Below are 17693 nucleotides of genomic sequence, written 5' to 3' on the forward strand. Positions count from 1 at the left end.
GTGTAAATAAAAGAGACTAAGTAAAAAAATAAGTAGGTAACAAAAAATAAGTCATCATCATCAGGGCTTTTCATTCTAGGTGGAATGTTTGCTGCTCTTACTAAGAGCTCTCAGATTCGCTTATTGCGGTGAATCACTCCGCATTGCACTTGTATGTTGTCAAAGTTTGTTATATGACTTGGCTTTCGTTACTATTTTCTTCCACTCATTTCGATATGTGCATAGTTCCCTCCAGTTTCTCACTTCCAGAATTTTGATATCTCTCATGACCTGGTCCTCCCATCTCTCTCTGGGTCTTCCTCTTGGTCTTTCAGTTGCCGGTTTCCATTTGGTGATCTTCTTAATCAGTCGGTCGTTTTTCCTTCTTTCTATGTGTCCCAGCCATCTCAGCCTCTGTGATTTAATAAATCTAACTATATCTTCTCCCTTCATTATGTCTCTTAGTTCATGGTTCATTCTTCTTCTCATTTCTCCGTTGTCCATTCTTATCGGGCCCATAATGCGTCTGAGGATTTTCCTTTCGAATATTCTCAATTTTTCTTCATCTTTTTCCGTGAGGCACATTGTCTCAGCTGCGTACGTAACTACTGGTCTGATTGCAACTCTGTATATTTTCAGTTTTGTATTTCTGGATAAGTTCTTGTCCTTCATAAGCCTATGATATCTCCAGTATGTTTTGTTGCCTGTTAGTATTCGTTCCGTTACTTCTTCACTTCTCTTGTTTTGGCCATTCACTATTACTCCCAAATATTTAAATTGTTGGACTCTGTCAAAAGTGTAGTTTTCTATTTTGATTTCTCTCATCCTGTTATCTTCTCTTCTAGAGCAGAGTAGATATTTTGTTTTTCCTTCGTTAATTTCTAGACCCCTTTTCCGTGCTTCTTTTGCCAGGATTGTTACTGCTTCTTTTAATCTTTACTTGTCTCTTCCCATAAGAACTAAATCATCTGCATATGCAACTATTTGTGTTGAGGAGTGGGCTATAGTTCCTTTAGTTTTGCTGGCCTTGACTGTTCCTTCTAGTGCTATGTTGAATAATGTGGTTGAGAGGGAGTCGCCTTGTCGCACTCCTGTTTCTATTGCAATTGATTTTGTGCTACCTTCTTCTGTTGTTTTTTTTCCCCTGGAAGCCGTCTGTTGTGAACCGGTTGTACTGCAGCCACTTGGCTTATTGTACATCTTCCATTGTTTATGAAACCCATTCCAGAATTCTGGAACCCTGTACCAGCTTGTACAGGTCTAGTGGGTGGGTGCCATATAATTTTGGAGTCATTTCGATGTCTCCGAAAAGTGTTTGCCGCCTCCGATCCAATGCCTCACAGTCATGCAAAATATGGTTGACTGTTTCAGGTTCTCTGTTACAGAGTCTGCAGCTCAAGTCTCCATGAAACAGCCCCATTGTATGCAGGTGACCCTTAACTGGCGCATGTCCAGTGAGGAAACCTGTTATGACTCTGAGCTGATTCCTGCTTGTTTTCAGCAGTAACTCAGCTCTACTAGCACATGTCCGTCCGATATACATCTTGCCATGTGTTTGACCGGGTACACTCTCCCAGTGTGAGTTGTGTTGGCTTCGGATCCAGGCTTTTTTTCGTTCGCGGACGGTGCTTTTTGGCACTCCCACGGCCGGCTCTGGACCCAGGTATTTTGTAGCTGATGCTCTCTTGGCAAGTGCATCAGCTCTTTCATTGCCGTATATGCCCCGATGACCTGGAACCCATACCAGTATAACACTGTTATGTTGTGCCAGTCTATCAAGTTCTTGTCGACATTCCCACACCAGCCTAGAGTTCACCTTAGGGCTTATAAGAGCCCCAATGGCTGCTTGGCTATCTGTGCATATGTTAACCCGCTGCAGTTCGAATGCCCTCAGGTTGTTTTCTCTTGCACACTGCAAGATTGCAAAAATCTCTGTCTGAAATACGGAGGTACATTCTCCCAGTGGAATAGAAATGTTGAAATTTCCACCACTATAGAATATTCCTGCGCCCGAACCGTCTGCAGTTTTAGACCCGTCCGTATACCAGGTGCAACCCTGCAGTCTGGGTCGAGAGTTTCCTCTGTCCCATTCGTCTCGTGGGCAAATGTCCACTTGAAAAGGTACTTCAGGCATATATCTTGATGTCATATGGTCAGAAATCATCATCCATTCGGCATCATTAATTTCATTCGTTATTTTACTATGTCCTGATTTAACTGGTACGTTGCTCAGGTTTTCTCGCAGTCTATAATAGCCCATTCTCGCCTCACCTCTTATTGTTATATGTAAAGGAGGGAGATCCAGTAGTGCCTCCATAGCTGCCGTAGGTGTGCCCCTCATAGCTCCCGTGATCCCGAGACAAGCAAGTCTTTGCACCTTGCTTAATTTGATGATGGCACTTTTTTGCTGCACTTTTGGCCACCATACCACTGATGCATATGTAATTGTGGGTTTTACTACCATGTTATAAGTCCAATATACCATGTCTGGTCTCAAACCCCACATTTTTCCATGAGTACGTCTGGCTACCATTAACGTAGATACCGCTCTCTTCGTTATTCTTTCTATCTGCTGATTCCAAGTAAGTCTTGAGTCTAATATTATCCCGAGATACTTTACTTCACTCACCAGATTTAAATGTATACCATTTAGACTTAGAGGACCCAATTCCTCTGAATTCCTTCTTTTAGTAAATTTCATGATTTTGGACTTTAGAGGACTGATGTTAAGCCCTACATTTGAAGTCCATTCTGTAACTACTGTCAGAGCCTGTTGCATTCGATCTCTGACTGTACCATTAAATTTTCCGTGGGCTAAGATGACTAGGTCATCCGCATAGCCCAGGACGTGATGCCTCTCGTTGTCGAGTCTAGCTATCAGGCCATCCATGACCAGATTCCACAATAGAGGAGATAAGACTCCCCCCTGTGGGCAGCCTCCGGCTACCTGAGCTGACACTGTATCCCCTAGCAACGTAGCATATATCACACGGCTTCTCAGCATGCAGTCTATCCATCTACAGCTTGTTTCGTCTATTCCTTTTAGACGGATCGCCCTTGTGATCGCTTCGTAAGAGGTGTTGTCAAATGCTCCCTCAATATCGAGAAATGCACTCAACATCACCTCTTGGTTTTCTAGAACGTACTCCACTCTCTGTACAAGATGGTGCAGTGCCGTTTCTGTGGAGACTCCCGCTCGATATGCATATTGTCCCCGATGTATCGGACTTTTAACCAATACACCATCCCTGATATGCCTATCGAGCAGTTTTTCTAAGGTCTTCAGTACGAATGACATCAGACTTAATGGCCGCAGAGACTTGACCCTTTCCTGTCCGATTTTGCCAGGTTTGGGTATAAAAGCCACCCTTATCAGCCTCCATGCTTTTGGTATGTACCCCAGCCCTAAACTAGCCTGCAGTATCTTACACAATTTTTTGAAAAGAAGGTCGTTTCCCTTCTGTAGAAGTATTGGATAAATCCCGTCCGGACCCGGTGATTTATATGGCTCGAATGAGTTTATTGCCCATTTGATTTTGTCCTGGTTTATAACTTCTTTTGCCACATGCCAGTTTTCCCTAGAACCATAATTCATGATATCCAGTCCGGTTTGCCATGTGTCTAGTGGTATCAGTTTTGTCTCAGACTCAGGAAAGTGCACCCTGAAAAGCTCTTTCAGGGTGTCTTCACCATTCTGAGTGTATTCACCTGACTCTTTTTGGAGCGAGGGAATACTTATCTGAGGGTCCTTTGAGAGAACTTTATGGAGCCTTGCCATTTCTGAAGTCCCTTCTATCTCTTCACAATGCCTTCTCCACGATTCTCTTTTTGCCCTTCTCAGTTCCTTATTGTAGTCAGTCAGAGCTTTGCGATAATCGCCCCACTCGCCTGACCTTTTGGCGAAATTAAATTTTCGTCTAACCTCTGTCCTTTGATTTGCAAGATTATGATTCCACCAGGGAACTTTCCTGTTGGAATTCCTGACTATCTCCGGACAGTTGTCTTCGAACGCAGACGTGACAATCTCTTGAAATTGTTCGGCAGCCATGTCTAGGTCCAATGTATGCCTTATCTTCCCGTTAATCCTGCCTAAGCTATATTCTATGTCTGCTTGATATGCTTCCCAGTTTGTTTCACGAGGATTACGATAAGTTTCCTTGATAAGCTCATTGCCTGTCATTTCAAAACAAATGTGTCGATGGTCTGAAAAGGACACCTCATCTGACACATGCCAGTTTTTCACAGTTCTAGCCACGTTAGTCGTGGCAACTGTTATATCAATCACCTCCTTCCGTCGTGAAGTCACGAAGGTTGGTTTGTTTCCTACGTTTAATATGTCTAAATTATGTTGCATTATAAACTGTAGTACTGACTCACCTCTTGCATTGGTGTTTGTACTGCCCCAAGTCAGATGGTGCGCATTCGCATCACAGCCAATGATCAATTGCAATCCATTTTTCCTGCAATCTCTCACTAGCTGCTCCAATTCCCTTGATGGTGGTTGTTCGGGATCATCATATGGGAGGTATGCTGATCCTAAAACTATCTGCTTCACCCCTCCTCCATCTATGATCTTCATCTTTACCGTGGTTAAATCCCTGGAACAGTGATTTATCAACGGCAGTGTTTTGATGTTTCGTTTGACTATTATGCAAGTTCGCGGGACATCGGCAGACCGGCTATATATAAGCTCTCCACCAATACCCGATAGACCTCTTATTTTGCCCTTGTAAACCCAGGGTTCTTGTATCAAGGCTACATCAAACCTTCTCATGGCGACAGTAAGTTCTGCCGAAGCTGACTTACTATGCTGGAGATTCGCTTGCAGGATTCTGATTGGAGCCATCAATGCCTCTGATGGTTTTGAAGGATATCTTTTCAAGTCTGTAATACGCCTTGAAATTTGCAGCCTTCAATGTTTTATAGGAGACCTCGTCGATCGTGTATACGAGGATTTGCATGTCCTCTCCGACCTTCCGATTTTTCAACAACCAGTCTTCCGTCTTAAGGTCTTTATTTTGCCTCTCTAAACGGGTTCTGACTGTTGATTCTTCAGCCTCTTTCTCGGGGATGCGGGCGAGGACCATAGGGCGTTTTGGCATGTGGCTGGGATCGACCACATTTAAGTCGACTCCTTCCCACAGGCCCTCCATAGTCCTTACCACCTCAGTAGTCCATTTTTTGGTATGTTCGTTAGCACAGTTTACCCACAGAGTACCTGCGCTAAACGATGTTTTATGGAACTGTAGCAGTTGATTTTGACTTCCAACAGGAGCCTCATCCACTGCTAGCTTTAGTTTGTTGATGATCAGGTCTGCGTGAGCCTGATCTAGTTGAGTATCCGGATGGTGCCTGTGTGCCACCGCTATCCTGAATACTTTTGTGACATTGCTGTATGACCTAGTCTGCTCATGAGAGCTCCTTGGTCTCTTAGCAACCCTTTGTTGCGGGGGGGTAATGGTATTCTCCCGCGGTCTCTTTTTACCCTCGGGTTTTACCAGTACTCCCGTTTTGTTTTTATGGGGATTTGCTGTGGTCCATGTTCCAGCAGCCATTTTTGCCTTTTTCGTCATCTTTCTTTTTTGAGCTCCAGAAAGGCGTTTTTTGCTACTTTGTGCAGAGTCTGTTCCGCTTGGAACAACTTCTGGCTCAGTATTTGGGACAGATACAGAATCCACGACTGAAGTCGCCTCTGTGTCCGTTCCCGTTTTTGTGTTTGTTTTTTCAATCTCGTTCTCCATATTTGTTCCCACGAGTTGGGACGAATTGCTGTCAGGCACGGCAGTGCGCCCTTACCGTGCTAAGGCTATAATCCCCCAGAGTTCGCCATCTCTCTAGGGCATCGCTTTAGATACACTTTACTCCCTGTACCATGCATCCCGTCGGCACGATGGTGTTACACCTTAGGATTGGGAGGATGGATCATTTGGCGTTACCCAGGGTGCACCACGTGGAGGCGATCCATCGCTACACCCCTTCTTCTGTTGTTACTTTGGCTCGAGCTCCATCCATGGTCATTTTTGTTAATCTGATTAATTTTGCTGGTATATCTTGATTTTTCATTTCAATAAATAATTTGTTTCTTCCAATACAGTCAAAGGCTTGTCTGAAGTCTACGAAGAGGATGTGGAGTTCTATGTTGTGTTCGTGGCATTTTTCGATTGTTTGTGTAACTATGTGGATCGCATCTGTAGTGGATCTGCCTTCTCTGAATCCTTGCTGGTAGTCCCCAATTTTTTTCTCTGTGAATTGATTAAGTTTTTGTTTGATGAGGGCTGTTAGAATTTTATATGTTGTACTCAGTAGAGATATTGCTCTATAATTGTTACAGTTTGTTACTTCTCCTTTCTTAAATATTGGTATAATTCTGCCTTCTTTCCAATCCTCGGGCATTTCTTCTGCTTCCCATATTCTAACTATTAGGTTATAGATGCTTGTTAATAACTTTTCCCCTCCGTTTTTAATTAGTTCATTGGGAATTTCATCTGGGCCTGGTGTTCTTTTCTGTTTCATTTTTTGAATGATGGCTAAATATTCATCATGTGTTGGCATCCCTATTTCATTATCTCTAATGTCTTCCATTGCGCCTACCTCCTCTTCCGGGCTTTCTTTGCATCTATATAGTTCTGTGAAGTGTGTTTCCCATGATCTATTGTCAATTTTAACTACTGGTCTGCCTTTTCTTTGTTGAGCTTTTAGGTATCCAAATAGTTTGGCGCTGTCTTTACTATTCATTTCTAGTTCCTTTAACAGCTCTTCGATCCATAGTTTTTTTTTGTTCTTGCAACAATTATCGGCTGCTTTCTTTTTTTCTTTATATTCGTTTCGATGATGCACTTCTTTAGTTGATATCCATTTATCTCTTGCTTGGTTTTTCTGTTTGATTTTGTTTTCGCATTCTGCATCAAACCACTCTTTCCTTCTTTTTATTTCCCTCTGTCCTAGCACCTCTTCAGCTGAATTCAAAATGGATTTTTTTATATTTTTCCATATGTCCTCTGTGTTATTTGCTTGTGTTAGGTTTTCCTTTAGGGTTGTCTCATATTTTTCTCTTAGTTCCTGTACTTTTAACTTCTCCAGATTCCATCTTCTTTTGTTTTGTCTTGTTCTCTCTGCTTTAATTATCTTCATTTTGATTTCTCCTATTACTAGAAAATGGTCTGTGTCCGCGTTTGCTCCTCTATATGATCTGACATCGTGCATTATTGCTTTCCATTTTTTGGATATTAGTATGTGATCTATCTGATTGCCATCTGTTGTGCCAGGTATCAACCATGTTACTTTATGCTCTCTTCTGTGCATGAAGTTTGTACTTATAATATAACTGTTTGTTATTGCTGCTAGTTGGCATAATTTTCTTCCGTTATCGTTTGTCTCGTCATGAATAGTTTCTTTCGTCATGAATAGTTTCTTTCCCTGCTACTTCCTTATACTGGTTTTCTTTGCCTACTTTTGCATTGAAGTCACCAACCATTAGTACTATATCATTTCTGGGTAATCTTTCATATAATTCTTCCAGTTGTTCATACAATTCATTTTATCATTTTCTGGTGCATTTTCTGTGGGTGCATATATGTTTATGATTGTCATATTGGCTTGTTTGTTTTCTACTTTTATATACGACATTCGTCCATTTATCGCTTTAAATTCTATAACTTTGTCCCTAATCTTACTGTTAACCATGAATGCTGTACCGTTTTTTCCTTGCTTGTTTTCTCCCGAGTAGTATACTGTGTAGTTTTTCTTTTTGATATTTCCTTCTCCCTTCCATCGTACTTCTTGTAGTGCTAGTATGTCTATTCTGTATCTTTGCATTTCTCTTGCTACCTCTTCCATTTTTCCTGGTCTCAATAATGTTTGAACGTTCCAGGTTCCTACTTTTACTCTATTTTTCTTCTTGGTTTTTCTTTTTCTATCTCTTTTTCTTATGTTTGATTCGTTGTTCTTTTTCCGTACTAGTTTCGTTTTCAGGTTTTCATTCATTTTCTTTACAGTCTCTTTACATTCCATAAATGCGTTTTCCATATTCGTTTGCCGGTATGTTTTAGTGATACTAGTCGTTTGTTCTTTACTATGTGCTACTTTTACATACAATCTCAGTTTTTTGGCTTTGTGCCGGAATTATGTGCAGTCTTGGTTATTTTCGCCATATTTTCTGATTCATTTTCGTCATCTCCTGGTGATCTTTCCGTATATGTTGTTCCTCTGGGTTTTCCTTGAGGTGTTTTAGTATTCATCATTTCGCTTTGTGTCCTCTTGTATCCTAAGCTGTCCACAGTATATGTTTTGTCGTTTATTTTTAGCTTATTATAATTTAGCGATGCCTTCTGACCCCTTTCTCTTACTTCCTTTAAGTGTTGTTTCAGTATTTTTCTCTGGTCTTGTATCTCCTTGGAATAATCTTCACTTAGGTAAATGTCTGTTCCTTTTAGTCTTTTCGATTGGTTCAATATTTCAGTTCTTTTGGAACCGCTTTTAAGTTCCAGTAGTATAGGTCTCGGTAACTGTCTTAGGGGATATCTTTGTATACCAACGCGTTTTATGTCTATTATGTCTGTGTGTTCATTTAGTGGAACTTGGATTTTAATTGCCATATTTTGTATACTTTTTATCATATCATTTTCTTGTTCACCTTCTTTCTCTGTTATACCGTATACTGTAATATTTTTCTTTCTTACCTCTCTTTCTAGATCTTCTATTCTTTTTTCGTGTACTTTATTTTCTGATTTTAATGCTATATTTTCAGCTTTTAATTCTGCGATTTCCAGTTTCATGAGCTGTAAATCATTTTGCACTTCATTTAGTTTTTGTTCTATTCTTATGCCTCTATTATCCATACAATCTAATTTTTCACTCATCTTTTTCATCATTTCCTCCATCTTTTTTTCGACTATGGATTATTTTTCTAAATCTCTAGGCTAGCGTTAGAATCTTTCTCACTTCGACGGTTAGTAAGATTTTGCTTTTATCCAATCTCAGAGATTAGAATTTTACTATTTTGTTACGTAGCGTAAAATGAGCCACACCCGTTTCAACCACGCGGAGGTGTGTCCACTTATCCACGCACCAAAAATATTCTTATTTTTCGAAAGTATTCTTATTTTTATTTACTGTAGATTGTTCTTTTTATTTTAAATCCGGCAACACTGCTTAAAATTCAAGCAGAACTTCACCTCTGGTATACTGGTTTTCTTATCTGCTTGACCGCTTAGCTTTTTGTAGTGTTCCAATGTTTATTATTTATCACCCACAATCGTTACCTTATAAAAAAACGCTGTTCTGTTTATGTTTGTCTATTTCCACTTTTTTTGTCCCAATAGAACGTCTTCACTTTTATAATTTACGTTTCGCACTTGCTTTGTATTTAAATTTCACTACACCACGCGATATTCGGGGAAAATGCAGGAGTAAATTTAAACACTTTATTTGCGTTCCAATGCCACGTTGCCGTTTTAAAAATATCTTACACGTCCCTAGTAGTCGTAGCGGTATGACTTTCGAAAACATCGAATTTGATCATAAGCGGGTGCATAAAAAGATATCTTACACTGAGTATTCTATTTCGACATACCTTTATAATAACAAGCATAAGTTAAACACTGCACTGATTGTGATTGCAAAAACGGTTCGCATGTTTTAAATAAGATTTTTGTTGATTATGTTTTTGCTAAAATATTAAATAACACAAAAAAAAATTCACAACCATCATTTAATTTTTAACGATAAACAAAAGTTTAATAAATATATGATGACAAGTTTAAAATTGATCGACTTTGTCGATAACAGTGTCATTAATAGATATTTTTTACCATTAATCATTTTCCAATGATTGTGTGAATTTAGAAATACATACTAAACAATTTTTTGATCTGTATAAAGGAGATTATAATTATGACACATTATGGTACTCCTTATTTTTCAAATAATATGCTCTTGTAAACGCATAACTTTGATTTATTGGCTAAAGCCACACTAGATACTTCATAAGAAATTAAAAATAATTAACATGTAAAAAATTCACTGTTTTAATCAGATATATTATATTCCCTACTATTGCAATAAAATATTAAAACGAATAAACCAAAACTTGTAGAGTAGTGCTGATTGATACAACAGAGCAATAAAATGTTATTCATTCAAGATAGTGTAAAATATATCGCCGCTTATTCATTTCAGATAGTTCCATCTCTCAAACAAAAACTCGTAAAAATATACATCTGGCGGTGAGTCACCCGTCCCAAGGCCCAGGAAACTGTACGTTGACGACAGGCCAAAAGTACTGAAGACATATACAGATGAAGACATATAAGAAAGTTTGAGGAAGATTAGAGATAATATCAAAATGGCAGCAACGGACGCACTTGGAGAACGTAAGATAAGTAAACATATATGAAAGAAAAGGAGAACATCCCATGGATCTCTGAAGAAATAAAAATAAAATGCCAAGAAAAAAAGAAAATCTAGCTAGAATACAAATTCAAAAGAACGAGACAAACATATGAAGAATATAAAAGAGTTTGAGTTACGGGCCACGTAAAATAACCGCGTGTTCTTGGCTAGTTCCTTGAGTAGGGAGAATTTTACACTTCTCTTTAAGGCTAGTTCCAACAAATTTAAGCTAGGCGCGCCACTATACTGGCATGTTTTAAAGACAACAAAATAATGCATAGGCTTTCGTATCTTTCCGCATTTATCAATCAACGGTATTACGTTATAAAGATGAAGGTGTAAACTGTACAGTGACCGATCTGATGCTGTTGATATTTACGCCATTCACCTTGACTCCATCCTGGGAGTCCTCTAGTGTCTCTTTAAATAGAAACTCAGACTAAAGATTAAATAGCAGGGATGACAACACATCCTTGTCCAACTAACTCCCCTCTTTATTTCGACTTCTGTGGACTAGGAACCTTTCATCCTTTCTGGTATTTCAGTTCCAGTACAAGTTTTTAGTAGTTTGATGTCAGTGGCGTAGCTGAAGATTGGGGGCCCCCCGCGACAATTTTTGTGGGCCCGCATTATTATAAACTTAACGAAAACTAATAACAGTATAATTACTAAAATATGTGTAAATAAAAGAGACTAAGTAAAAAAATAAGTAGGTAACAAAAAAGAAATAAGTATCAATAAATATGTATATTTATTTTTGTGGTACAGTAGAGCGTCGATTATCCGAACGTCGATCAACCGAACGACCGGTTATCCGAACTCCCGCGCCCCGCACTCGAGTACCCAATAAGCGTTAGTAATTAACGCTTAAAATATGTTCAATTTTCTTCAATATTGTATCCAAAAATATGTTGTTGCAAAGACTGCAATTTTTTGTTTAATTGCTATTTGTCATTATCAAGATATAAATATTATGTAGGTATATAAATATGGCTTTTATTCACTTGTGGATAAATATGTATGACTATCAATATAGTTCGATTATCCGAAAAAATCGGTTTTCCGAACACCCATGTCCCCCAATTAGTTCGGATAATCGACGCTCTACTGTACTTACATTTTTGCATTATAACATGGTTTTAAATTTAGCAAGTCGTCGTGAATTTGCCTGTGCGAAATTGTCAATTAATGAACGATGTCTAAAGTTCGAGAGGTATCTTGTTCTATACTTAAAATACCTAGATTTGATAGCCTAGTTTGTGACATAGAGTTTCCCAAATATGTTTTAATAATTTTGAGCTTAGAAAACGAGTGTTCATTACTCGGTATATTTTTAGTGCAATAAAAACATTTGGAATTTTGGAAAATATTGGGTTTGTTTTTATAGGTACATTTTAATTTTCATTCTGTCTGTATAACGTATTACTACTAGAGCCCCATAAATGACCGTTTTGGAGTATAATTTCCAGGGTCAACTCCAAATTGGATAAAAATTTGGATTTAGGTTCTACTTACTTAAAAGTTGAATTTGTGCAGTTGGTTGCTTTTACTTGGGGGGTGATATTCACCCACGAGAAGGGGTGAAAATCACCCCCTAAAACGCGAGTTTAAAGTAAGTCCGGAAATGGATAAATTGGCTAATTCTAAGCAAATTTAGTTCTATGTAGAGTTTTTTACGTAAGTCAATCCTTTTCGAGTTATTTGCGATTAAAAATGTTGATTTTTCGAAAAAAAAACGTTTTCAAGCTGTTTTTCGCAAATAACTCAAAAAGTAAATATTTTATCGAAAAATGTTCCCAGCAAAAATGTAGCTTATAAAAAAACATTACTTAGGAACGCTGATCTGCATTCACATAACACACGCCTCAAGGATAACATACACCAGCCTTTTTCCCGCCTGGGAGTTGCACAGCATGCTCCTACCTACATTGGGATCAAATGTTTTAATAAGTTCAGTGACATGTCGGGATGTCGGTGACACATAAGATGCATCTTGGCACTATTAAATGCTTTAAATCTAAAAACATTTCTAGTTAGCCATGCTTTTTACAGTATTGAAGAATTTTTAAATTTTTAATGTGTTTCTTGTAATGTATTTTTTTAATGTAAATTTTAATGTACTAATTTTTTAGTGTGTTTACATTTGTATAACATATTTTTTTTTGACTAGTCAGATAAATTTGTGTAATGTTGTATACATTGTATAAATTTCTAGACGAATAAATTATATCTATCTATCTAACTCCCAGGACCTGTTTCGGGATTTATCTCCAGAACTTGAGAAAATGAATTTATTCCAACTCAAACGTCCTCACTGTATATTGAACTAATATATTGGCAAAAAAATAATTTAATTCATATACCTATGTTAGAAATTTTATTTAAAAAATTAGTTCGTATTAAACGGTAAACTAAACAAAACAATAACGTAACAAAAATAGATAGATACTACATAAATAAGTATTACAGTTTTGAAAATCTGGCGGGATTTTTGACTTGTCGGGATTTTGGCAGTCAGGATTTTGGTTGTCGGGATTTTGGCGTGTCGGGATTTTGGCGTCTCGGGATTTTGGCCGTCGGGATTTTGGGGTAGACCCATTTTTGATTGTATTTGAAGTATTCTAATTTAATTTGAATTTATCGACAAAATGTCGACTATAATATCTGACAACATAACGTATTTAAAATTATTTATTGTAATTGAATTATGAATCTCACGAATTCTCTGTTGACTTTATATGGCATCACTAGCCCCAACCCCAGAGAATTGTGAACAGCGCTATTCTTATTCATAGGCGAGCGAGATCCCACACAATTTTTTTTCGGTCGGGGACTCGAAAAACAGCCAACATTTATTGTCGTTGCCAACAAAAAATCTGTGTCCGATAAATGTGAATAGCTCCATATAAAATGTTCTGCCACTGGAACCTCCGATTAAAATACGGATCCAACACACGACAAGTGTGAACGGGCTGTAATTGTATGACAAGAGGCGGAAGGAGTATGAAGAAGGAGAGTGTCATTGTTGAAGAATTTAAGGGACTGGTTTAAATGCAGTTCCATAGAACTCTTCAAAGCAGCGGTAGATAGAGTAAAGATAGTGATGATGATATCCAACCTCTGATTGGGAGGCGGCACTTAAAGAAGAAGTATGATAAGACATGGTCTCCCACGTATCGCATGTCATTAGTTAAAATACATATTAAAGCGTAAAACCGTCTAGTTTCTTTGTTATTAAAGATATGTATTAGAAAAACTAAAAATAAAAATAAAATGTTCTCAAAATTTGAGACAACAACATAATTTCTATACATACCCACTTTTTTGTGCCATTTACTCCCTACTTTCTCGAATTTTTGTTTCAGTTAAAACACATATTAAAAAATAAAACCGTATATTGTACAACAAGAGAGAAAAAAGACATATTTCTCACGAGCGCAGAAGTTTGTTGGCACGAGCCGAGGCACGAGGCGAGTGCCGCAAATCAAGTGAGAGAGAAATATGTCATTTTCTCTCGTGTTGTACACTGTACTTTTTCTATGGATGCGTTTTTGTCAAGAGTTCAAATTTCAAAATTAAATAATTTAGGTGCTTTTAGGTATATTATATGCCTAAATTGAAATAAAATACATATATACACAAAGGTATTTAATATTCTTAATATTTATATACTTTATTTATTTAAAATTATAATTCACAGTTGATTGGTCTTAAAAGGTAATTTTTGATAAGTTTTGACAAGTTTGAACACATTTTATTTGACAAAAATAATTGTGTTTGTATTGTGCATGTTACCATGGAAATGGCGATCCTATGTATGTAAACCGGCGGTGGACCCGTGTGAAAAAATATTTCTCACTGCAATGGCCGACTTTTCTCACTGCCTGAGAAATTGTTCGTTTTGAATGTATGTAAGTAGTGAGAGAAGTTGCACATTGTATAGCATCCATAGAAAAACAATATGTTTATAAAACATAAGAGTACAATACGATTTCAAGGGATACTCACATTGTACCTTGTCTTCCCTACAAGGTGTCCCAAACTTAACAAAAGAAAAACAGTTCTTTTCTTCTACCCGGTATAAGTACAAAAAAGAACTTTGAGTAAACTTTTACCCAAGTTTGTAAATACCAAAGAAATATCTACTAGTCCTGGATCCCGCGTACCAAAAAAAGTTGAATAATAGCAAGCTGAAAATTTGTTAATAGCAACGGTGTCTAGTCGGACAAACTTTGATGTACGGAAACACTGGAACAGGCGAAGTTATAATTGTGGAACAGGTTAAAAATTTGGGACGTCAGACCACGAAAACGTTTCATATATTTTGTCTGACAGAACTTCCAATTGATATGTTACCATTTTATTAAACTCTCATGCAAAAATAAGACTGGTGTTTATCACCAACTAGGCATTTTAATGCGTGGAACACGAAGAACATGTCAAATGACAGGAATCATGTTGGTTAGTAATAGTAGTCTGATTTTTGCATCAGAGTTTAATGAAAGGGCAACAAATCAATTGGATGTTCTGTCCGACAAAATACACGGGAAGTTTTCGTAATCTAACGTTCCAAATTTTTAAACTGTTCCACAATTAAAACTTCTCCTGTTCCAATGTTCCCGTACATCAAAGTTTGTCCGACTAGACACCGTTAAGCTATTAACAAATTTTCAGCTTGCTATTAATCAACTTTTTTCGGGTACGCGGGCCAAATATTGTCATTTACACATATTTTAGTAATTATACTGATATTAGTTGTTATGTTTATAATACGGAAGCCCACATAAGCTATGTGGGCACGGAAGCCTATGTCGCAGGGGCCCCCAATTTCAGCTCTCCCCTAGTCATTACCCTTTATGTTTATAATGTCATTACCTGTCGTTTTAGTTTTGTTTATAATTGTAATAATTGTTCCTAAATTGTATTATTCCTTGTATTACCCATTAGTTTTTGCATTGTTAAACATATTATTATAGCTTCATTTTTATTTTAGGTTTTTCCCATAACGGAATGGAAATCATGAATAGTGAGGTTGCTGCAAACGCTGAAGAAACAACATTAAAAAATTCCATTTGTAAATGTAAAATTTGTTTTAAGCTATTTAATCAGGCAAATTTGAAAGAGCATATGATAGTACACACGAGAGGAAAACACTACAAATGTGATATTTGTTTTAAGCACTTTGCTCAGTCGGGTAGTTTAAGAACACATTTGAAAGTAGTGCACACTGGGGAAAAACCTTACAAGTGTGAAATTTGTTTTAAGGAGTTTTCTGTGAAAGGTACTTTGAAAAATCATTTGAGAATACACACTGGAGAAAAATCTTACGAGTGTGACATTTGTTTAAAGAAGTTTCTTGAGAAAGGTACTCTTAAAAGACATTTACGAAAACACACTGGAGAAACACCGTACAAGTGTGAAATCTGTTGTAAGGAGTTTTCACTAACAATTGATTTAAAAAGACATTTCAGATCACACACTGGAGAGAAAGAGATTCACAAGTGCGAAATTTGTTTTAAGGAGTTTCCTCTGAAAGGTAGTTTGAAAAGACATTTAAGAATACACGCTGGTGAAAAACCTTATGAGTGTAACATCTGTTTAAAGAAGTTTTCTGAGAAAGATACTTTAAAAATACACTTTAGAACACACACTGGCGAGACACCGTATACGTGTGAAATCTGTTTTAAAGAGTTTGCTAAAGCAAGTCATTTGAAAACTCATTTGGGAGTGCACACCGAAAAACCTTACAAGTGCGAAATTTGTTTTAAGAAATTTAGTCAAGCAGAACATTTGAGAGTGCACATTGAAGAAAAGTCTTACAAGTGTGAAATTTGTTTAAAGCAATTGTGTGCAGCAAGTAGTTTGAAAACACATTTGGTAATTCACACTGAAGATAACCCTCACAAGTGTGAAATTTGTTTTAACCGGTTTACTACAGCACCTAATTTGAAACGACATTTGAGAGTGCACACTGGGGAAAAACCTTATAAGTGTGAAATTTGTTTGAAACCGTTTAGCCAATCAGGTAGTTTGAAATACCATTTGAGGACACACACTGGAGAAACACCTTACAAGTGTGAAACTTGTTTTAAGCAATTTAAATGGGCCAAGTCTTTGAAAATACATTTAAAAACGCACACTGGAGAAAAGTCTCACACGTGTGAAATTTGTTTTAAACAGTTTAGTCAAGCATGTAATTTAAAAACACATTTGAGAGTACACACTATGGAAAAACCTAACAAGTGTTAAATTTGTTCTAAGCAATTTAGGCAACCAGATAATTTGAAACATCATTTGAGAATGCACACTGGTGTAAAACCTTACAAGTGTGAAATTTGTTTTAAACAATTTAATCGGAAAGATCGTTTAAAACCACATTCGGTGTTACACACAGGGCCGCCAGTCCCAGATTAAGAATCTTGAGGCCCCTAGGTAACTCATGCTACGAGACCCTTAACCCTCGTGTAGAGAAATCTCTACACTGCTGACCTACCGACAAGTAACAGAACAAACGTGTGCAACTTTTGATGATGACACTGCTGTACTAGCCTCTCACCATGATCCAATCACAGCATTCCGAACCCTTCCAAAAGACCTTAATAATATCCAAAGATTGCTTAAAAATGGAAGATAAAGGCGAATGAGTGTAAATCCACCCATGTAACATTCACCATGAAAAAACAAACATGTCCATCTGTAACTCTGAATGAAACACAACTCCCACAAACCGATACTGTTAAGTACCTAGGAATCCACCTTGATGGGAGATTAACTTGACAAAAGCGCATTTTCACATAAAGAAATCAACTAGGAATAAAATTCCGAGAAATGTACTGGATTATCGGTCGTAAATCTTAACTATCTCTGGAAAACAAACTGCTGATAGGTCAAACAAACCTAGAAATACTTCAAAGATTACAGAACAAAGTCCTTAGAACAATGCTGAATGCCCCTTGGTACGTGCCAAACTATGTGATAGAGCAAGACCTCAATGTACCATCCATAAAAACAGTAATAAAAGAATATTACAAAAAATATTCCAAGAGACTAGAATCTCGTCCAAACGAGTTAACCAGCAACCTCACTGATGACCATAATGATGTACGACGCCTGAAGAGATTTAAAGTAGTTGGCCTAGCAAGAAAATTCGAACAATGAACTAAGCTTATTTTAACTTGTTTTAATTTAATATATATAAAGAGTGATCACTGGATCTCCCTCTGCAGGTCAAATTTTCAATTTTTGTCAAATAGTTTACCTATTGTTCTTAATTTAGGACAGATTATAAAAATATTACAACATTTTCAATAAAAAAGTGAAAAATC

At 37.3% G+C, this 17693-nt stretch overlaps 1 protein-coding gene across 1 annotated transcript in view; it reads left to right on the forward strand.

Annotated features, from left to right (window-relative positions):
• LOC126884249 (zinc finger protein 227-like) overlaps positions 1-17693 on the forward strand; it is a 30923-nt gene extending 13230 nt beyond the window's left edge. Inside the window, exon 3 of the mRNA XM_050650182.1 lies at positions 15362-17693. Coding sequence (XP_050506139.1) covers positions 15362-16617 — 1256 coding nt within the window. The 3' untranslated portion in view covers positions 16618-17693. The remainder of the gene's footprint in view (positions 1-15361) is intronic.

Source organism: Diabrotica virgifera, chromosome 5 (genome assembly GCF_917563875.1).
Source record: "Diabrotica virgifera virgifera chromosome 5, PGI_DIABVI_V3a".
Lineage (NCBI taxonomy): Eukaryota > Metazoa > Arthropoda > Insecta > Coleoptera > Chrysomelidae > Diabrotica > Diabrotica virgifera.